The following is a 23809-nucleotide window of genomic DNA, read 5'->3' as shown; positions in this document are numbered from 1 at the left end:
GTCAGAACCATGTACGTATAAAAATTTTCCCCGATCTATTCCAATTGATGAGTATTTTTTTAATGGTGTTTCTGATTACTAGCTTTTTATTGTTTAAATTTTCTGCCGATACAATCTCGTTTTGAATCGCGTATCTATTGGAACGTCTGTGGCAAAACTGGGTTGAAGAGTGCATGAAAATTCAGCTTAACGATACACGCGGAAAAATCGTTGTGGTTCCTAAAAATGTCCGGAAAAATAAGAACATAAAATGATGGCATTTTAAAAAAAAAGAGGAGAAATATATATATATATATATATACAGGGGCCGGACAAAATAATGTGAACACCTGTGCAAAAAACAACACTCGAGGGAACCTGTCGTATACACCCCCCTCTAGTGTGGAAGAGTTCCACTTAGTGGGCGATAATGTGCACACATCAGTCTAGTCGTAGCAGCGATAGCGTTCGGATATTGGGGTGTTAAAACTTTGGCTGACCTCACAGATTTCGAAAGAGGCATGATTAATGGGGGCCTGTCTTGCCGGGGCCATAGTAATGAAAACGGCCACCCTTGTTGGTGTCGGTAGAAGTACTGTGTCGATGGTAATGACAGCCTATAGCAAACAGGGAAATACACCATCTACCAAGCATAACAGTGGCTGAAAGTCGAAGATGGCTGATAGACCCAGAAGGGTTTTGAAGCGGATTGTGGCCAGAAAGCACAAGACAACAGCATCCCAGATAACATCTGAGATGAATACACACCTACAGGAAGGTGTATCGACAAAAACTATCCGCCGTGAACTGCATGCAGCAAACATACAAGGTAGAGCGACTATTCCAAAATCATTGGTGACACCATGCAATGCCTTGAAACGACGAACATGGTGTCACGAACATAATAATTGCACACAACAACAATAGGAGAATGTCATTTGGTCAGACGAATCGTCGCTCACATTGTTCCAGACTAACGGACGTGTTTACGTTTGGAGAACGCCAGTACAAGCCTATGACGTTGATTGTCTCCTTCCTACTCTTAATCATGGAGGGGGATCCGTGATGCTGTGGGGCACGATGTCTCACCGTGGTCTCGCCCCACTTGTTGTCCTGGATGTACGGGTTAATGCAGTGGTTTATGTCAGTATTCTGGTCGACCATCTTCATCAAATGGTGCAATATTTGTTCCCTGATTCGACCAGTGTTCCAAGAAGATTATTCGCCCGTTCACACTGCTGGAATTATTGGAGACTGAATTGATGAACACCATGATGAACTGCAACACCTCGTGTGGCCCGCTCGGCCCCCTTATCTTAATATAATTGAACCTTTGTAGGGTAGTTTGCAGTATCCGTCCAAAATGTGCAGTAGGTTTCCACCTCCAAAGACACGTTCTGAATTAGTGGCCTTTTTGCAGGAGGAGTGGCTACGTGACTGTTGTGCATGACTCCCACGACGGATACAAGGTGTAATTAATGAAAAAAGAGGGCCAACAGCGCGCCTATTAATAAAGATTTTGTCTCATTTCACAGGTGGTCATATTATTTTGTCCAACCCCTGTACGTATACAACCATGCTATAAAACTTTTTAAAGTATTATTGAATGCGATTATGACTGATAAAAAAATACATTATCTGATTTCGAATGTTTGGACCTCACGATATTTCAAGTTATCTCCCCGTCTTTTACTGTCATCGAAGCTGCGGCTTTCCTAGAAAGGCAAATTAAACCATTTTTGAATTTTTTCCATTAGAATAGCTCGTCATTCCTGCAAGAGAGCTGAAGCTGGTTGTGGCGCAGATTTTGACTTTTGTAAAGTCAAAATCCGTAAGGTAGGAAATAGGAATGGTGGCTATATACATGAGACACCATTCCTGTTCATCTCAAATGCATTCTGTATGGTTAAGATCAAGATTCTGAGCAGGCCATTCCACTTTCTTTACTAACCGTACACTGGTTCATCGGCACAGAGGCAATAATTAACTGCCAATTTAGTTCCAAAGAGATGGCTGCGTCGAAATTAAATATTGTGGAATCTAACTGTGCATTTTATGTAACTTTCAGACATCTATGTGTTTTCAGGTGCTAATCTTTTTCTTCTAAAGAAACTGGCAGTGAATGAATACTTATGAGTACAATTTTAAAACGATGTAAGGTCTGTTACTCGCAACGGTAAAATATTTTTCTAAGAAAAGACCGGCTCACATTTGCACCTCTATGTAGAGAACGACAGAAAACCAATTTCAGCCGATCACCATTGTGCGGCCTGTAGAGGATCAAACCCGGGACGCATATTTTGCAAGTGCACAATATTCCGCGAATGTACGATTTTTTTGTAATTTTTTCAATACAGCCAATCTCGTTGCTTCAGCCATGCGATAATATTTGTGTAACTCTACGATATATTTTTTTCGTATCTGATCGCTGAACAACATCGCAAACAAGGTAAATATTTTCACCTCTGTTACGCGATACATTTCAAATGTGCAATTGCAACATGAACGATTTTATTGTTTTAAATCAACAAATTTAAACACTGAGAGCAAAAACTGAAATATTCAAACAGCTAAAGATGGATCACGGTTTCAAATTTCTGAAAATGCGATAGAAAATCTTTGAAAACTTTAGTAAAAAATTTCTTCAATTTATCAATGCATTTCGATGGCACAAACCAACTGAAAATAAACAGAAAAATTATAGTATTATCACATGCATGTTAATGATCAACTATAAAATATTTGAACATCTATTCAAATATCGGAACTTCGGAAGTAGTAAAGATGATAAAAAGTATTACAGTTTTTAGAACATTATTATCAGTCTTAATAATTTTTTTTTTCTTTTTGACATGTTCTTGTGATAATATTGAATTGATTTTACTTGAATTTTTTTAAGAGTCAGCAAAATGAATTATGATGCATTGCATCAGCAAAGGGAAATTAAAAGATTTATGTATCGTTTTCGGATGATGAGTGAAAAAAAAGTATGACAACTTTTTTCAACGAGCGCGATTTAAATTTTGGCCATCAGATTCACAGTCTGACATACTACCACTTACACCAATTCAACTCGTGAATAAGGGGCTAAAACTATTTTACTACCAAAACCACATACACTTTTGGTGAAGCCCACTCAAGCGTAGAAATTTAGTTTTCTTTCGAAATGTCGAAAGTCACCTTCGTCATTATTACCAAATCATCATACTACCAATGTCATACTATTAACCACGGAGTTCTAATTTTTCACTTACGCGAATTAAATTTAAACAGCATTGATATGGTATATGTGTGTTAATCCATCAGAATGCATTACATGACGAAGCCTTGTGACCGAAAGTACAGCAGATTGTACGATATTATGATAGTGGGAATTATCGTAAACCAAGAACCGGCGTGATTGGCTGTGTGAATTCAATTCAATTCAATTCCTCTTCACTGAAAAAAAATCGTATAATCGCGGAATAGCGGTGCACTTGCGAAATATGTACCCGGGACCTCGTGATGCCCGCACGAACGCAGAATGACTAGTCCACTTCTTGAGCACCCATTTCAATAACCCAGATGCGTACGATAGCAGCAGTTGGGACTGGTGCCCCATGATGTTGAAACGGAAAACGGGCGGAACAACCTCGCCGAATTTCTGCCACTGAAGGAGTTCAGAGTTGTGAATAATGATACAGCGTGAAGCTGTGGTCAAACGGCAAGGGGCACAAGAATCAAATTTACGGGAAAAACAGCCGCTTAGCTGCTGATCTGATCTCTCCTTATTTCAGGGGGTGTCCAAATATTCTTGATCAGATAGTGTATTATACAACTACGACATTTTAGACCACCGCAGTTCCTTTCTTTAACAAAATGTGATTCGTCTTAGAAAGCTTGCGTTTTATTACATTCATTTTAAAATAAGCCGTAGTTTATCTATGTTCTTGGGTATCAGTTAGCGACGAAGAATCGAATGGTGAACTGAAGACAAAGCAGCCAACCATAATAGAGCCCGCGAGGAGGCTACCAGTGAACGGCAGACGGAGGTGAGTATTATTTATATATTACATGCGCTCTCAATTCTGATAGTCATTATTCACGTGATTTATCATTCAGGTGATTTATGAAGTATATAAGTAACCTCAAAAAATCATTTAGCATCGTGATATCGTTTGTCGATATCTAATCTCAAGAGGAATTTAAAAAGGGCTGAATATAGTCGTGATCAAATATTTCTACTCTGAACTCGATAAGTTCTGAATGCGAAACCAACTAAGCCATACAGACATGTTTCCTTCAGAGAGCCTCAATTTCTTGAACCTTAATTTGGAATGGTTAGTGTAGCGACCGTGACCTCTAGTTGAACTTTTACCTATCGTAGACGGTGTATGTGACGCCACGCTTCGCATTTTTCTGATGCGAATGCTTGTCACCTAACAACGCAAACTGCGATAAAAAAAATCGAATGTTTTCCTTCGCAGATGGCAAGAAACCATGCGTATGTAAAGCCCTGTATTTCTCTATGTGTTAATGCGCAAATAAATTATGTTCATTTATTAAAACCTTCTGATCGTCATTATCTTTTATAATGGTGCTCATCACCCGGTCCTACAGATAGGTGCCTAAACCAGTACCTATAAACTGGTGCCACAGGCCGTGATCTGAACAGCAAGCTTTTCATGTAAGCTCATAATTGTTTCATCCGTTCGAAATTGACAATCCGCCGAATGTCGATCGCGTCACTATAAAGCTGCCTCCATTTTGGAGAAACAATCCGAACTTTGTTCGTTCAACTAGAACAACAACTTTCGATAGCAGTGATAACTGCCGATGATACGAAGTTCAACCACACTATCGCTGGTATAAATTTTTGGGATATGAAATCCACAAGGATAGACTCAAACCGTTACCTGCCAAAGTAGATATCATCAAAAACTTTATGCAACCCACTTCCACCACTTCTTTGCACCGATTCTTGGACATGCTAAATTTTTACCACCGGTTCATACCTAAGTGTGCAGATCTGCAGCGACCACTCACCGCCATGTTAGCAGGGCATGCGAAAAACAGTCAGAAACCACTCAATTGGACTCAACAAGCTTCACGAGATTTCACCAATGTTAAGGAAGCACTAGGCAACGCCACTTTGCTCGTTCATTCAAAACCAAACGCGTACATTTCTCTCGTAACAGATACATCGGACAATGCCATCGGCGCAGTGCTTCAGTAAGAACATGACGGCGTGATTCAACCCCTCCGTTTTTTCTCTCTCGCACTCCCTGTCCCAAATTAAATACAGTGCATATGACAGAGAGCTTCTAGCTATTTATAGCTACTTCAACTAATAGACTAGCTACTTCAACTATTCTGTTATAGCTACTTCTAGCTAGTGCAGTTAAATATTTCAAATGCCTACTAGAAAGACATCATTTTACCATTTATAGTAATCATCGTTTATTGATGTATGCCTTCAAACAAGATCCGTACAAAGCTTTGCCTCGACAACTACGGCAATTGAGTTATATATATACAATATTGCAGAATTTACTACTGATATCAGGTATACTCCCGGACCGAACAATTTAATTGCTGACAGTTTGTCACGCATCGCAATAATTACTTCTCCATCACCAATCAATTCCGATGCGATTGCCAACTCTCAATGTGACGATGAACTGCATACACTCCAACAAAGCTCATCACTGAAGATGGTCAAACTCCGTTTACCATACAGTAGTACTACGAAACCACTTGTTTTATGACATTTCCACGGGACACATCCGTCCTTATATTCCGGATTTACACAGAAGACAAGCTTTTGAATCACTTCATATGCTTTCTCATCCAGGAATCAAAGCTGCAACCAAGGTGGTTTCTCGACGTTTCATCTGGCGTAACATCAAAAAAGGTTGTCAGACTTGAAGTCGAACATGCATTGCATGCCAGCGTTCGAAAGTTCACCGACATATTCATTCCATTCTGGCCGAATTCAAAGTACCAAATATAACCGATTTCAACACATCAATCTCGACATAGCTAGCCCATTACCATTATGCCAAGGCTCACGGTACCTCTTAACGATGATAGACAGATATTCCAGATGGATTGAAGCCTCACCTATGTCCGACCAAACTGCCCCGGAACAGTCACCAAAACCTTAACTGCAACCTGGTTTGCCAGATTTGGAATATCGCAGAAGATTACCACCGACCAAAGAAAACAGTTTGAGAGCCATCTTTTTCAGACTTTGAGCTTTTCCACGAGACGACCGCATATCATTCGCAGGCGAATGGACTCATCGAGAGGCAACACGGATCGCTGAAAGCTGTACTAAAATTCCGAATTCAATCGCATCCAGCTTGTGTTGACGCTCTTCCATTAGTGCTCCTAGGTCTATCAATGCTCATCATCATTCAGGTGTTCGCGATGTGATCAGCGGCATCATTCCACTCTGCACGAAATTGTTTCCACTAGTGTTACTGCTGCGTTGCCAGATGTGCCTGTATCTACCGAGTCTAAGGTGCATGATTCCACAGTGTGATCAAATGTTTCCGCTGATATTTCTTTCTGTGTGCTATTATCTACGGCTCAAGTGTGCGTTTTGGAAACGTCGGGTAATCGTTACATTTTCCGTACATTTCTCGACTCGGGCTCTCAGTGTTTCTTCATTAGTGAATCATGTGTTCAAGCATTGAGAGTGGCAACTGTTGACGCCGGTACCACCAAAGGGTTAGTGAGCTTAGAAGTATATTATACCCATGATGGTAATAGTTATATTGATTCGTATATCTTGAGACAGTTAACGGATCCATTGCGTACTGAGTTTTTTCGTTCGGACGAACTGAAATCTTGTGCTGATTCGCTTAAATTAGCTCCTGCTAACTTCGATAAGTGTAAAAATATTGAGCATATTTCTCAGGATGTCTCTTCTGAAATGGTTTCTTACTGGTGGGAGGACGATTGCAAATTCCTCTTTGAATCCTTCTCTTTCAGTTTGTGGAGTTGACTTTGCAGGGTCCGTCAACATAAAACAACATAGAGGTCTCGGATCTCTTTCGACAAAGGAATATATCGCTGTTGTCTTGTTCTTCGATATCGACTTCAATGGGACATCCAGGAGAATCTCCATTGATCGGTTGATCCCAGCTTTCCTTATGTTTTGCCCCGAAAGCTGTTCGTATCGAAGTTGTCAGTGATCTTACACAAAGTGTATTTATTGCAGCCCTTCGACGATTTTGTTCACGTGCAAGTGCTACTAAACATTTACAGGGATAACTCCACGAAATTCATCTAAGTAGAGGTGGTATAATAATCACTTTTCGAATTGTTAGGGTTATTTTCAAAAGTAATTGCTATAATTTGTTAATCAATTGCTAAGATATGTGTTCTACCTATGTATCAAGAATAATATGACACCGTGCATATATTCTTGATAGGGTGGGAGTATGAACGAATATATGTAGTATTTCGTATTATTCTTTTGTTTCTCTGTGTCGCCACTGGATGACTCTGCGATCGCATGATTATTGCTATGTTATTTTCCCGCCTTTTTTGGGGAGTTGTCTTATTGCATCGATTGGAGTCGGTCGTGCTTGTAAGCTTCGCTTCGATTATCTATATATATAAAAACGAATGTGTCTTTTTGTCCTTTATGCATTACAACACCATTCATCCGATCGCCATGAAACTTTCTGGGGAAGTTGTTGAGTACACTCCCGGGAAGGTTTCTGGCAGTTTATTTTATTTTTTTTCCTTTCCTTCATTGCCTTTCTTGAATTTCCTTTCTTTTGAGATCGCAGCAACGCGCGACGGGTAAGCTAGTATGTAATAAATCTTATTGAAACCTTGCGTTCTCCCCGTATACATCGGCGCGTTCGTTGTTCGTATTCCTACAATCCACGTCTGATGTATTCCTGCGTAACGAAGCATCACACTCTGCCTTATACCCTACCTATCAAGGCCCATTTCTGGTCAAATATCGACAAGATAAGTTTTTCGATATCGACTTCAATGGGACATCCAGGAGAATCTCCATCGATCGGTTGATCTTAGCTTTCGTTAGTGACCACCACACCCAAGTGCTTTCGACGTCGCCCTGTCCGTCCAACAAGTACAGTACCAGCAACTGTGACTCGCTTCAGTCGTCGTGACCACTTTCCCGACAGATACTCGACCACAGCATTTCGCAGATACTGGGGGGAGGGGGGAGGGGTTGTAGCCAACTCTAGTTAAACTTTTGCCTATCGTAGACGAAGTATGTGACGCCACGCTTCGCATTTTTCTGATGGGAATGATTGTAATCTAGCAACGCAAGCTGCGATAAAAAAATCGAATGTTTTCCTTTGCAGATGGCTTGAAATCATGCGTATGTGAAGTCCTGTATTAATCTATGTTATCCGTACCAAATAAATTATGTTCATTTATTAAAACCTTCTGATCGTCATTTTCTTTTATGATGGTGCTCAACACCCGGTCCTACACCAGTACCATTTCTTTACTTATGGAAATTAATTATATATTGATGTTTCATCACGGCATATGAAGTTTTCCTGCGAGAGGATCATATGGTGTGACTGTTGTATCTTGAGCATAGTAAACATTGAAACAGTTTTAACACTATTGCATTCCAGCCGATATTTTTGGAGCACTAGAGAAAGAAATACATAAGCTTACAACCGAGTATGGTTTTATTGTATGTGAGTTTAACAGAGATTTTGCACATTTTAGTTACAACTTTGTTTTTTCTCAATATTGCAAGTTTAATATAAATTTCTCTAATTTCTCTATATTTGGTATTTATAATTAATGCAGTCACCTGATAAATATCCTACCTGCACTCAACCATAACAAGCATTGTGAATAAAGTTTTCGATATTGCCTTAGAAATAGCGGAATATCTGTAATAACAGTATAAAGCTTGAACTTTTCCTTGTGTAGGTGTGTTCTACCCCGTGTGGCCTAGTTAGGGCCGTAGTAAGAGATTTATTTGGGGGGGGGGGAATATATTGATAAAAATAGATTTAACCGTGTTATTCCATAAAAATCAGACATTTTCTAACATTTCGGGATCCGGACCCCCCTAGTCCAGTGGTTCTCAACCTTTTTGGAACCGCGGCGCGATGAATCAAATTTCTATGAGTCTACGGACCTGTCTGGAATAGTTTACTCGTTCATAAGATAATGTTTGATAAACAACCAATTACCTTTTGATTACGAACTAATTATTTGATTAATTATTTAAAAGCCCTTTTATTCGATATTCGATCAATTTATTAAACCCGTTTAATTAATTTATTAATGTAAGACATTTTAATTAACCCTTTAATTAACTTCAACTATTTCAATTAATTGCTTAATTAATTTAAACCATTTTAATTAATTAAAATTATTTTAATGAATTGAATCCATTATTATCTTACGGACTGATGTAAAATTTTTCTCTTTTTGGTATTGTATTTATAACGTGCAGAAGTCAAAACATAAACGAAGTGTTTCATCAGCAACTGCAGGATGTTTGAGCGCCCCAATAAATTTTACAAGGGGGCTGAGCCCCCTCAATAATTAATGAAGCATCACTCCCTCTCCTGCATAAGGGCTTGAGCCCGTATACACGAGACAAATGGACACTTTCAGCCCCCCTCAATGTTTTCTCATTTCGGTGCCTCTGGCCTAATTAGAAAATGCAATTCATCGTAAATCAATCGAAACGTCTTAATATTCGATTCTACCGAATAATTTCACGTAGTTTGCGTGATGCGAAGCTTTCATTAACAGTGGACACTTTTTAAATAATTTAGTGTAAAATATATTTTACGATCAAATTTTGTATTTAATCTTAGCTAAAAGGAAGGCAATGATATAAAAAAAATTGTGTATATTGTAACTGACCATGAAAAAGTCAGCTGAAAAACATAAAATTGTTCAATTTTGGGCGAAACACTCGTTCCGGTGTATTCACGATAGAGGCTTACGTTAAATTGTGTAACTTAACAAATTTCAAAAATTTATCATTTGAGCAAAAATGAAAAATACATCACTGGAAAAAAAATCAAAACGAAAATTTTTTTAACGTAATTCACTGTGATGTTTTTCCAGTCTCCAAGGAATTCTACATATACCGAGTTTTCTCATGGCGCTATTGTATTCAGAACATTTTCTGTGGTGCCTATAATGGCAAATAGTGAACACGCAAACAGCAGGATTATCTGGTTGTCAACAGAGAGCCCTGAAGCAGTAGAATATTTTCCAGGAAAAAGGGACCGAGAGTATGGGAATTTTTTTCACCTTGCTGTCTGTGTATGTGTATTGTTCGGGTTTCATGACGACGGGTACTCAAAATTGCGAAAAGAAAAAAAATACAATTAAAAATACGGCGGTGACACACGTTTTCCTTCCTTGGGGCCTTGCAACAAAACGAGTAATTTTCAGTGCGATAGGGGAAGAGGATCCTCCAAATTCCTATAATTCATGGATGCAGCTGGAAGCTTTTGTCCTAGAACTATAGGAACGTTTTTTCCATCTTTAAATCCGACTTTTTTCATCTTTAAAAAAGGCCGGGTTTTCCTAGGAGTAGAATTAAAGCGCATTGTGCAGCGTGAAAACGCTGATTGGTTAAAAACCTGAAATTCAGGTTTTTTGACCAATCATCGTTTCCACGCTGCATGCGATATACAAATCTGCTCTTATCCTAACACTTTTATGATTTTTAGACTGAAAAATTCGAATACTATTTTCCATAGTGGTGAAATAAACCAATTAGTTATTCGCGGGGAAATGCTTTGAGGAATGAAAGGGTAATGAATATATTCTCGCGGCCCGGTATGATTGATGCCACGGCTCGGCGGTTGAGAAACACTGCCTCAGTCCACCCTCCTCCTATTTGAACATCTATTTTTTTTTCTCTTCTTTGTTCATTTTTTTGTCCTTTAATCACACATAAAGGTTGTCACATAAATTTGAATGGATTAAAGAAAAAAAAATAACAAATTGACGTACCGGTCTTAAACTTGTCAGAGTCGGATTTTTTTTGGAGGAAGGAAAGAAATAAAATGAGTTAAGTTCTCTCCGGTAAGTGTGGCTGGCTCTATTCGGTGTCATGTTATCAAAATATATAAAAACCATGTAGAATATACAGCACAATATTGCTTATTATTAGGAAACAAGACTATGCAGTACCACCTAACGGCGAAAATTTTAACCCGTTTTTTTCTTGTGTCAGAAAAAATCCAAAAAACTCTGGAAAATTAGCCTCTCTAATAAAATGTGTAAAGAATAAGCTATCGAATGCGTTTCTGCATTAGGCAGCGAGCCTCTTTTAGAAATGTCACTCCACGAAAAGCACTAATCATTGATGAGACACGCAGAAAAATTCGAAATGAAACGAAGACACGTTGAGTGATTCAATTGCTTGCGATAAAAGTACAGTCTTTCAATCATGTAAATGAAATCTCCCGTCCAACTAGAAGAGCAACTGTCTCTGGTTGGAAGGCACGACAGTCAATGTTCGTCGGGTCCTCGCGTTCTTCATAAATTTTGACTTTGTTTTCACTTTGAATCCTCTGATTTTCTTTTTCTCGCAGAATGTCAGAGATTTCACTTCGAGTGTCAACTGTATCCGAAAAAGAGAGCAGTTACGTGAGGACGGATGAATCATCTGTTCAAATGAGTTCTCCTCCACCAGAAGAGGACGAAGAGGAAGTCGTCGTATCGAGTCTGAGGGCTCCCTCCACGCCATCGGCAATCAGACTCAAACAACTGAGACCCGTAAACTTAGTGCAGGATACGAGCACATCCACGAAGTTCGAGGATTCCGACTCCAGCGAATGTTCCAGGAGATCTCCCGCTTCGGCCATGATATTCGACAGAGGTGCGGCAGAATCTGACGACACGTCTTATGCGAGGGCAATCAAAAGTGGTCACGGTAGAAAGTCGGCCACTGGCTTGGCCAATGGCCTATCCTCTTCATGCGAGGATGAAGACACCGACAAGGGCGAAATGGTCGGATATTCAGAAGGTGAGTACGAATCCGTTTGCACGTATCGCATGTGTAATCTCATAATTCGATTCGGAACCTCTAAGTGCACGGCTATTGCGAGCTTTTCTAAAACCCTGTGATCTCTCTCTCTTATCAAAACACATGGGCTATGTCCCCTCCCCAACACGGCCTTTTAATAATTTTTTTAATGCAAACAGGAGTGCATAAAAAATCAGTTTCGACTGTTTTTTTACTAATTTTCATTCCTTTACCTATTCGTTGCTGTTGTTTGAACAACGAGAAAACATTTTAAAAATGTTCTTGTTTTGAAAGAGGGAGAACTGATCACCGAACTGCACTCCTGTTTGCAACTCATGGATATGGGCATTTTGCAATCCTGTTTCGAAACAAGATCACTTTTCTGAGCAGAACGTTGACTTTTGTCAATCACGATAAGAATGCGCAAGATTACGTCAAACAGGTAAATGTGAAAAGTGTGGATTTTGGAGTGTTGTGCTAACTTGGGAACGATTCACTTCAAAAACTTAAAAGAATTGACTGGTTCAATATAGAACCCTTTTCTTCGTTAGTTGAAAACAACCACGGTGATACTTAATTGGATGTTTCCACCGAGCATGAAGCTTACGTAATGAATACCGAAATCTATATCTTTTTGGGATACATAAGCAGTATAATAAACTTGAATTTAGAATGTGAGGGTACTGAAGAGATAATAGTTACCGATAATAACGAGCAAGTTATTGAAAAAATAACAAATGATGAAATTGAGAAATTCCCGACATGGTAATGGAATCGAGAAAAAATCAATTCAGGAAATGAAACTGAAAGTGATAAAAGAACACAGAAAATATCAAATTATAAGTTGCTTGTTACCTACACTGTGCTTTGGAAGATCGGACCATTGTAACTATGGAAGAGGGATTATGATTCCTTATAAAAACCCAAGAGAAACTAGAATAACCAAATCCTAAGAAACAACAGAAAATATGTTCCGAGCGATTTCAGCAAAAAATAAATAACGAGCAATAGAGCAATTTAGATACTTGTTTCAAAAACATTGCTTTAGTCTTTAATTAGACCTAAATGACCTATAAAATAATTTACATAATAACTATTTATTATTATGATTATATTTACACTTTTAATTTTCTTATGCTACTTTTCCCAATGTCGAATATAAAGGGTTAAGTGGAGTGACGACTTAAGCGAAGTGCCGTCAGGAATGTTCAATGTTCAGGACTGTTGGATATCCTATAAATTTAAAATGTTACGATATTTATAAGAATATGAATTAAAACTTCGATATTAATTAAATTTATAGATAATGAAAGAAAAGAACGAAGTTTTGAACTTTTTTAGCGTTTAATATTCAACTTATTGCATTATGGTTGAATATAAAGATAAACTTGCGATTTATATGAGTAATTTTTTAATTTACACTAATTAGAGCAAATGTTAGAATAGTTAGTATTTCTCTACAACAAAATTAATAAACATTAATTTTATATTTAAATTAGTTCATGATACACGAATATGAGGTAATCTCGAAAACACAGGGACAAATTTGGACTTGAGGGGTCCCTGGGCAGGCAAAACAGTCATTAGAGAGCCTTTTTAACTGGGTAAGGACTCGCATCGCGAGGACTCGAAACCGACCATGGCCCTCGCCATGGAGCTCCTCTGGGTACCAGCTTATCGACCCAGAGGATTTGGGCCATGTTGGAAGAGCGATGCGACGTCCGTAGCACTAAGCACCGAAAGACCACCAGTGGGCAAGAAGACACTAAGTTGAGATTACATAGGCAGGTCCATGCGCACGTCGCCAGCAGGCTTCGAAGGGGGCCTCACGAACAACTATTGACACACAGACGCATTATATATATACATATATATATAATGTATATACAAAAAAGAATTATTTTAACAAAAGGGAAAAAAATTGAATTTTATGAGAATGAAATAGAACCTATGCAGTGGGTCGTCATCAAGGAGAACCCCATGCATGGTTCGAAAAATGTAGGCGTTTCTGAAGGGTGGCTATGCCTAATTGCATTAAAAATGCCAACGCTTATATACACGTGTGTATGTATACACACATATTATTATATATATCTTACACATTGTATATGTATATATATATATATATATATATGTGTATATATATATATATATATGTATATATATATATATATATATATATGTATGTATATATATATATATATATATATATATATATATATATATATATATATATATATATATGTATGTATGTATGTATATGTATATATATATGTATATACGTGTATATATATATGTATATACGTATATATGTATATATATATATGTATATATATATATACACATATATATATATATATATATATATATATATAAGTATATAATGGTATATATATATACCATTTCACGAGTGTACCGTGAATATCGGGAATCCGGTAAAAAATTAAATCCACGACATCGCTGCGGCCGGAAAAAGATCATGCAAGAACGGGACCAACGACGACTGACGAGAATCATTAAACGTGACAGACATTTCCGCAAATTGCTGCAGATTTCAATGCTGGGCCATCAACAAGTGTCAGCGTGCGAACCATTCAACGAAACATCATCGATATGGGCTTTTGGAGCCGATGGCCCACTCGTGTACCCTTGATGACTGCACGACACAAAGCTTTACGCCTCGCCTGGGCCCGACAACGCCGACACTGAACTGTTGAGGACTGGAAACACGTTGCCTGGTCTGACGAGTCTCGGTTCCAATTGCTTCGAGCTGATGGACGTGTACGGGTATGGAGACAACCTCATGAATCCATGGACCCTACATGTCAACAGGGGACTATTCAAGCTGGTGGAGGCTCTGTGATGGTATGGGGCGTGTGCAGTTGGCGTGATATGGGACCCCTGATACGTCTAGATACGACTCTGCAGGTGACAGGTACGTAAGCATCCTGTCTGATCACCTGCACCCATTCATGTCCATTGTGCATTCCGACGGACTTGGACAATTTCAGCAGGACAATGCGACACCCCACACGTCCAGAATTGTTACTGTACCAGAAACACTCTTCTGACTTTAGGTACTTCCGCTGGCCACCTAAATCCCCAGACATGAACATTATTGAACATATCTGGGATGCCTTGCAACGTGCTGTTCAGAAGAGATCTCCACCCCCTCTTACTCCTACGGATTTATGGGCAGCCCTGCAGGATTCATGGTGTCAATTACCTCCAACACTACTTCAGACATTAGTCGAGTCCATGCCACGTCGTGTTACAGCACTTCCGTGGGCTCGCGGGGGCCCTACACGATATTAGGCAGGTGAACCAGTTTTTTTTGGCTCTTCAGTGTATATGCTAACGTTAGAACTAAAAATTTTCACACTACTCTACTCGCGAATCCAAAAAAAAAAAAAAAAATTCGCTTGGCGATATTCACCTACATGGTTTAAACTAGTCACAATTTTTTGATAAGAGATCGACACGGATATTGGTTAAATTCAGGTTTTTAACCAATCGATGTTGATCTCTTATCCAAAAATTATGACTACAGTTTAAACCATGTCGATGAATACGGCCCTTAACAACCAATGTTTTAGTTACTTTAAAACTGTTAATATGGTGCAGGGCCATATTTTGCTGCAATTTCATTGTTTTTCCTATTTTTAATGACAAAAATCTGTCGTTTTTGTTTTCTTTTCCGCTTGTTCTTCATCTTCTGTTACATTTTAACTTCCTGACGTAGATGCACCAAAACGAAGGAAATTTTCCACACAATCCCCCAGAAATATTATTTCAAGTGGCTCGTAAGTATAGGTGGATACAAGCAAAGGTATACGAAGGGAGGGGCGCAGGGTGTCCGTGTTCCTCCCAAGACGATTAAAAAATTTTTAAATATCTTTGTAAAATATGTGAAATATAGAAAGGAAGGAAAATATATTTATACGCTACCTTAATCCATTTTTGGTCATTTAAAACACCTTTTGAAGGTTAGCAGGGCCGCAACTAGATGCTTGGTCACCCGGGGCAAGCGCGAATTTTCACATCCCCTTGTAATGTTGAAGGAGAGGTTTCAGAATGGAATTTGCGCCCTCTCCGGTCTATCGCCCGGGGCACAAGACCTGCCTGCTCCCCCCCCCCCCTAGTTGCGACCCTGAAGGTTAGTAACTGCGATTTTTGTATGGAAGTAATTTGTCATGCTTCTTCAAAAAGTCGATCCTGCGTACGCCCGTGGATACAGGGGAAGGGGTTAACCCCCGGTCAGTAAAAAAATATATTATTGACATATGCGGGAGGACGAAGGTGGATAAACGCCCCTGCCGTTCCCTAAGTGATTCGCCCCTCCCCCGTTCGAGAATCCTGTATCTGCTTATGGTCGTAATGGTAATAATACATAATAAAATCAAATTATGAAGCTTTTGGATTTCTTTAGTAATCTAGTCAAATTTATTATTATTATTTTTTAATAATTTAGTCCATAGTGTGCCCGAGTGCCGTGGTGGTAAGATTCTCGTCTACACCGTGAAGGTTTTCTTCAGGTTCAATCTCGGGGAAAGAATATAGATAACGGCACATTTTTCCTTGCGAGATTGATGCGACCGCCAATAGATGGTGCCTTCATTTCCAACCCAACTCGTTAACCGCAGTAAATTGCGTATAGCGATATGGCCGGAGTTGGTGTGTGGTGAAGTAGTAGTCCTTCGTGTTAAATCGGAAGAAATACTCTACTCTAGTATGATGATTTATTGAACTTGATCCCTAGCATTTTTGACTGTTTTTAGATTCATTGATTAAATGTATGTATAAGATACTGCTTTTACATTTCAGACAACGACTTGACACCTCGTACAGACGTGAGACGAAGGGCAAAAAGCCTCGGGACACTTAAAGACCACGGTGGTGCTAGAAGTCGATACGGAACTTTGAGCCCGACAGCTGTCGCCGCCGGAGGAGTGTCTGTAATCCACAATCGTAGGACTGACCCAGGATTGCTTCCTCTGTTTCCTTACCTTTCTCAGATCATGAGCAGTCGAAAAAGTGGTTCGCCTCACGGGGACGACGAATCGACTCCTCTCTACAGCTCCTACCCATCAGTAAAGTGTGATATCGTCGAATATTTATGAGGACTTATTTACACCCGATAGATATGAATTTAAAAAGATCATATATGTATGTATGTACATACACACACATAACATAGCCCAAGTTAACTGTTGTGTGCGTGCTGTATGATTGTATATCCGAATGCGCATGATAGTTTGGTGTTCCATTCAATCTCTCCGAAAAATATGTTGCCGAAAACGAGCTGCACGAAAAGGTATTCTCACTGTGTCTGGTTAGCACCAGTTTTGATGAGAATTAAAACTAGAATCGGTCCGGGAGGGTCGTAGATTCGAAATAACGAGCAAATGAATGAATTACGCGAGCATTTTTCTCATACAAGATTTCGTACATTTTTTTTCATACAAAAAAAAAGCGTTGAACGATTTTTTTTTTAATTTTTGTTATTATTTCTTGAAAGCTGTGTTTTATATATGTGATGCTTGTGCCAAGTCTAGGAGAGACACGCACACACACGAAATAAGAGTGTGCACACAAATAGGTTTAAAATATGAATATATTGCTATTGAAGGTCCATTGCGATTCTTTGAACAACGTCATCTCGTAACGATTTCGATAAAACATTCATAAAAAAAAGTTTGAAATACGTATTATTTTAGGCGTTCGTGGCTGGTGTTCGATGGAACAAATATAAACTTCCGTGCTGTGTGTGTGTTGGGCCGGGAAATTCACTTCCGGACCTTACACTCGTATATACACTGGGCATCTTCAGCGATGTAGTTATATGCGGGGTCTCTATGTAGTTCTATCATGCTCTTCTTACTTGTTGCGGAGACCCCGGTGCGTTTAATATCCGTTGTGGGCGGAACGTCACAAAGAGAATTTCCTGGCCAAGATCTTTCACAGGGATGTCGAACTCAATCGAACCTTGGGCCATTTGTTTCAAAATTATCTCTCGGGTGGGTCATCAATAATTATAAAAAATTATTAGTTATTGTTAATCTTAAGAAACGAAAACAAAACTGTTTAATTGGTAGTGAAGTGAAGATCGTAGCCGGTCAATTTGTCGCACTCAACTTGTCGCGCTCAACTCGTCGCGCCTCAATTTGTCGCGGTACAAATTCGTCGCAGTGCCGATTCGTCGCGGTACAAGTTTGTCGCAGTGTCAATTCGTCGCGGTACAAATTTTTCGCAGCTCCACTTCGTAGTTGTACAAGTTTGCCGCCGTGACGTCAATTTATATATTACAGCGCAGAATCAATTCGTCGAACCGTCGATTCTTCACTGTACATGTTCCACGCGACCGTGTATGTAGGTTTTTGTCTGACACGTGAAATAAACACATGAACAAAAGTGTACACTCAGTTATCTGAAAATAATTAATTTTTGTCAACGCAGAAAGGTCATCGAAATAAAAATTACAATATCAAAAATTTACATTTAAAAATAATAATACATTTAAAAATTTAACTGCATATAAAAGTTTAATTATATTTGAAAATTTCAGTTGTAAAAATTTGAAATGTTAAATAATTTATTTTTGCTGTGAAAAAATTTCAATATCACGTGGAAAAATTTCGGTTCGCATGATATTCCCCAAATTACAGTGAGCCTATCTTTAATGGTAAATTTCTATCTGTCCCATGGGCTAGAGAGTTTCTCCCTACCCCCCTTCGAGAGTCACCAACATTTACCATTACAGTATCTCCATAAGAACCTGAAATATTTAATTAATTAATAATTAAATTAAATTAATATTTAATTTTCACCGTATAAGCCGCACTTCCCGCTTTTGTTGGGATTTTTATTTCTCACAGCGAAGGGAGTTGGGCGCAGATCAAGGGTGGAAATGTACAGTGCTTATGAATGACAATTCGATGAAGTTTTCATAATGCCCACAGGATGAGCACCGACAAAGGCAATGTAATCACGAATAAGAAAGATGATTATGGGTCAGTCGCATAGATATAATATAACCATTAATCTTATGTTTATAATCAGTCGCATATCTTTGGCTGGCTTGTTTGAATATTTTCACATAGTTTTCATTAGCGTCTAAGCTTTTGGTACTGGGGGGCGCTGAAAATCGTCATTCATTCCGTTTATGAGGGACTCAAACCTGTACTCAGGCGGCGAAATGGTGCATTGCATTGTATATTCATGAGTTATTGGAGTTGGGGGGGGGGGGGTTTCAAATGGCATCAGCCCCCAGTTCTGGTGGCTATGGTCGGAGTGTTTGAATATTATTTCGATGTTGGAATACAAAGTGATTTGAAATGTACATTGAATTGCAAAAAAAATAATTCGAAAATAAGACTTTTCGCAGCTGTTACACATAAAACTTAGATACATTGTCGATAAAAAATTCCTTAAAGATATATTCTCTGCATGGATACATTTAATAGTGAATTACGGAAATCGTGCTGGGGGGGGGGGCACATTGCATTCCCCAACTTCCTCGCTGAAAGAAAAGGAAATCCCTGCAGAAAGCGGGAAGCGCGGCCTATACGATGGAAACTAAATTTTCAAAATTTATTTGATCCCAATTTATTATTTGGGTCAGCTCCCAACGCCCCTCACTGCGAGAAATGGAAATCCCGACAGAAATGCGGCTTATATGGTAAAAATTAAATTTTAAAAATTTATTGGATCCCAATTTATTATCTTGGTGTACGTTCCAATGTCCCTCGATGACTTCAATGAATACTTTCCTTCATTTGTTAAAAATTAAAACAGAGATGGGAAGGGGGAACATTTCCAATAAATGAGAAAAAAAAATTAGATCCATTTTTTACGCCTAAAGCAACTACCCTATTTATAAGATCACAACAAACATATGAATTTTAAAGCAATTCAAATTTGTCGCGACGAAATGAGTCTGCGACAAATTTGTACTGCGACGAGTTTGTAGCACGACGAATTGTCCCGCGACAAGTTGATCGCGACAAATTGACCTAGACCCAGTGAAGATTTATAAATAAACATAAAAACTAATGATTGCATATTCTTCGATTTCGATGAAACAAAATTTATGTTTGTGACAGTCATTACTGGTGTACTATTCGTTCTTACTGCTACGAGTTTGTTCACATAGGAATCGATATTTTTTTCAAAGTGCGTATTTTCATATACATATGATTTTTTTTATTTTGCCAAGACGAAAAAAATACCTTTACCTGATGTGGTTCTATTTGAATAAAAAACATTTCCAAAAACGCTTCAGTAATGTTCACATTGTCAGTCTCAATCCCGAAGAAACAGAACAATTTGAGATACGTTTTGAAATCGCGACAAATTATCGTCTATTGCTGTTGTTGTTTTGATCACAGTATTTCCCGACAAAAATATTTCACGAAATACTTGCAGATTTTTAGGACAGACATTTTCTGTTGCATTTATCATTCGTTCCTGAATGATAAATGCAACAATTATGATATTATCATTATCATCATTGACACGAGCTATCTCCCCTCCTTAAAAGCTATTTATTTTAGCATTGACAAGCCCAGATATTTTATAAGGTTGATTTCTCAACGTTTTTTAACGGATCGTTGATCACCCACTTTTGATTGTTACGTCTATTAATTTTCATTATGAACGGTCACGGTTTTTTTTAAACTGGGAATATGGTTTAACGGCACGCATGATTTTTTTATTTGTCAAAAAGAAACATTCTAGTATGAAATGACATCATTATCTGTCTATTTATTTGTTAGAATCGTTGTATTACTGGAAATAAGCATGAAAAATTTTATGTTGGTATGTGCATATATAATGTATCATTCCTCGATTTTCGCTACTGGTACATCTAACCGAAAACACCCCCATGGGTGATATTCTCATGAAGAAGCATACTAATGTGTGAAGGCGAAGTGTGTCGAACAGAATTTCTCTGCCACTGATATTACTCTAAAAACGACCGAATAATAGACTATTAACCACGATGATTATGTGGCAAACATTGGTGTACGCAGGAGCTAATTTTTTGGAGATGGAGATTCATACTGGTGGATTAATAAAAAGAGGGAGGTTGTTGGGAATTCTGATGTTGATGTATAGAAAGTAATTAAAACAGCATATAACGGTACTTTATTTTAATATCTTTACTCGTGGTTAACAGTATTTTTATTGAATGGGAGAGGTCAGGCTTATGCCCTTTCCTGCGCGCATGCTTCAGGTGGCAAAATACCGAGTGAAGGCATCGTATTGCATACGATGTTTTTATAATTACATACGTCGATTTTCATTTAGACCAATTTCGAGTGATTATCAGATTTTATCTACCATCGTGTCACTTGCCCAAGAGATCCACTTCCCCCTCCCCCAAATGTTTATTTAATCACTTATGTTCTCTTGTCCAAGTCATCATTTATAAAAGGCTTCCTTGTCGGGCACCACTTTGAGTTGAGGGACCATAGAAAGCAAGCCTTACGACTAATGTCGAAGTTGTTTGATTGGCCAATCTAAATTCACTGTTTAAATATGTTGCTTTACCAAATAGGCGAACCCCGGACGGTTACTTATCCAAAAGTCTGTCCCTGCTATCCTATAAAAGACAGCAAAATTTATCCTATCCCCCCTCTTATCTATCTTCTTTACCCTATCGCCTTTCCCTAACGCTTTTATTGCAGTACCAACTGTGCATATAGTCGGGTAAATTATACTTAATATTCATCACTATGTGGTGTATCAATATACTCGGCCCGCGATGTCCTTGACAAAGTTCGATGAAAACTCTGGGAGTGGCATTGTTCAGATTATTTCATTATTTTAATACCGATTATCCAGCTTCGCACCCGTTATAATACCACGTTGTAATTTGCTCCATCTGGAGGGGAAACTCGATTACAGCGTGAAAACTTATCCCCCTTTTTTTTCTTCTGAAAAAAAAAACTGCGCTTATCTGGTCATTTATTGCTCCCTGGAATGATCAAAGCTGTCAGTAGAACTTGGATGATGATCAATGAAAAAATTTATTTGCCATTTTCCCAACATTATTTATGAGGAGAGCTCCCGCATCAACACTTATCGTTAACTTACCTGAAGAGGCTCCGGTTCCATTGAATATGCTCAAATGAAATTATTATATTTCATTTTCATTAGCTTTCAGTGGACTTTTTTGTTAGAACACATTTTTTTTTATTCGTACAACTGTAAACGAATCTTTTTAAGCCGGGATTACACTATAAAAGTCCTTTTATAAAACTTGGAAAATGCTACCAATAGGATCATCGGTTGCATTTTCTAGAATGTAACCAATAAATAATCTTATTGGTGGCATTTTGCATTGATCATCATCCAACTTCTACTGACAGCTTTGATCATTCCAGGGAGCAATAAATGACCAAAGAGAGAGAGATAAGCGCAATTTTTTTTTAGTTTAAAATTTTTTATTACTTTACGCTTAGACTGCCCAAATCGTCCGAAATAAAGTTTTTTGGATACGCAAAAGGAAAAAAATCCCTTCCTGTTGCCTGTGTCGCAAAACATCAAAACATAAATTCGGAAACGTACCGCGCTCATCGTCTAGTTAAAGGTAATAGTTTAAAGGTAGAACTGCTACTCTGAAAACCCCCAGGATGGCTCATCCGCCATTTTTGTGCGAAGTCTGTCTTCAGTATTATCGCCACAGCCAATAGCTGTTCCCTATGCTGCTTTTCATTGACAATAAAACGTTTTTTGAACAGAAAACTGGTATGCCTCTCTGAGATGGAGGACTATGAGTCCGCTCGGTATTCCAGGCACCTTATTTAAAGGAGAGTTAAACACTAGAAAAAAAAAAAGATTCTACAGAGGACGGGAAAAAATATCGATCCGGAGATGCAAATGTGAATAAAAATGTATTGTAAAAGTAAACGGGGTGAAGATATGTAAAGTAAAAAAAAAAAAAAAAAAGTTGGAATTTTTTAATTTATTTACGAAGTTCGAATTAGCCGAACAAAAATGATTACAACATTGATGGTTAGGAGGAAACAGTTAAATGATTTATATCGGTTTTGTTTTTCTGACAAATATTGTGTACAGTTCAATTGTTATAGAATCAGTTATTCATAAATATTATCATAGAATATATAAGTACACGTTATACCTCCTCGATCATGAATGGAAGCTATTGATCCTCCGATATTTGAAAACAATCATTGTCCGTCGATAAATAAGTGAGTGGAAACGATGCGAGAGAAACCTCTCTACTGCCACTTTAATTGTGATTTCGCGAATAATCGTATTTCTCCCCGTCATTTCATTTGACGAAGCCTTGTAATGATAACGACGACGAAAAAAAATGTGTTGTAACGTTTTTAATGAATAACGATCACTTCCAGTGTTATTGATTTGGTTCGATCGATGTTATTTTCAATGTTTACATTTAATACCGATTCATTCACCATTGCTTATATATAATGTTATCTTCACCCATTTAAAACTTGAATAAAAGTTTTCTCGTTTTTCAGCTAGTTGTTGACTCTGTTCGTCATAACACTGATAAAACCATTCCACCACACACTATAGTCAAATTATGTTAACCACTTTACGATCAAGAACGTAATAGTGCGTCCAAGCGCTAGTGGAATAAATTCGAAAGTTCTCTCTATTTTCTTTCCTCTCTTCTCATCACCGCGAAACTTTGTTGCAACCATATGCAAAAAAAAGGAACATCTAAGAGCGAAAGAGAACAGTTAGGTTAGGGTAAAAAGAGAAATCTACTTCGTACCTACTCTATTATATGTAAGTATTACAGATATAAGAGTATAATAGATAAGTATATATATATCT

The 23809-nt window shown here is 38.2% G+C and overlaps 1 protein-coding gene across 3 annotated transcripts in view; it reads left to right on the top strand.

The window, feature by feature from the left end:
* Positions 1-23486, top strand: part of GABA-B-R2 (gamma-aminobutyric acid type B receptor subunit 2) — a 159095-nt gene extending 135609 nt beyond the window's left edge. For 2 of the 3 annotated variants that reach the window (XM_089244337.1, XM_089244335.1), the window contains exons 18-20: positions 3896-4010; positions 11544-11977; positions 16802-23486. In XM_089244337.1, the coding sequence (XP_089100463.1) occupies positions 3896-4010; positions 11544-11977; positions 16802-17097 (845 nt within the window). In that variant the 3' untranslated portion in view covers positions 17098-23486. The remainder of the gene's footprint in view (positions 1-3895; positions 4011-11543; positions 11978-16801) is intronic. The other variant, XM_089244338.1, reaches the window with a different exon arrangement.
* Positions 23487-23809: the final 323 nt, after the last annotated feature.

Source organism: Pholcus phalangioides, unplaced genomic scaffold, assembly GCF_987345545.1.
Source record: "Pholcus phalangioides strain wild (caught in Gottingen) unplaced genomic scaffold, Ppha-v1.0 ptg000015l_1, whole genome shotgun sequence".
In the NCBI taxonomy this organism is placed as follows: Eukaryota; Metazoa; Arthropoda; class Arachnida; order Araneae; family Pholcidae; genus Pholcus; species Pholcus phalangioides.
The sequence above is the reverse complement of the archived record's forward strand: the minus strand, read 5'-3'. Positions and strand labels throughout refer to the sequence as shown.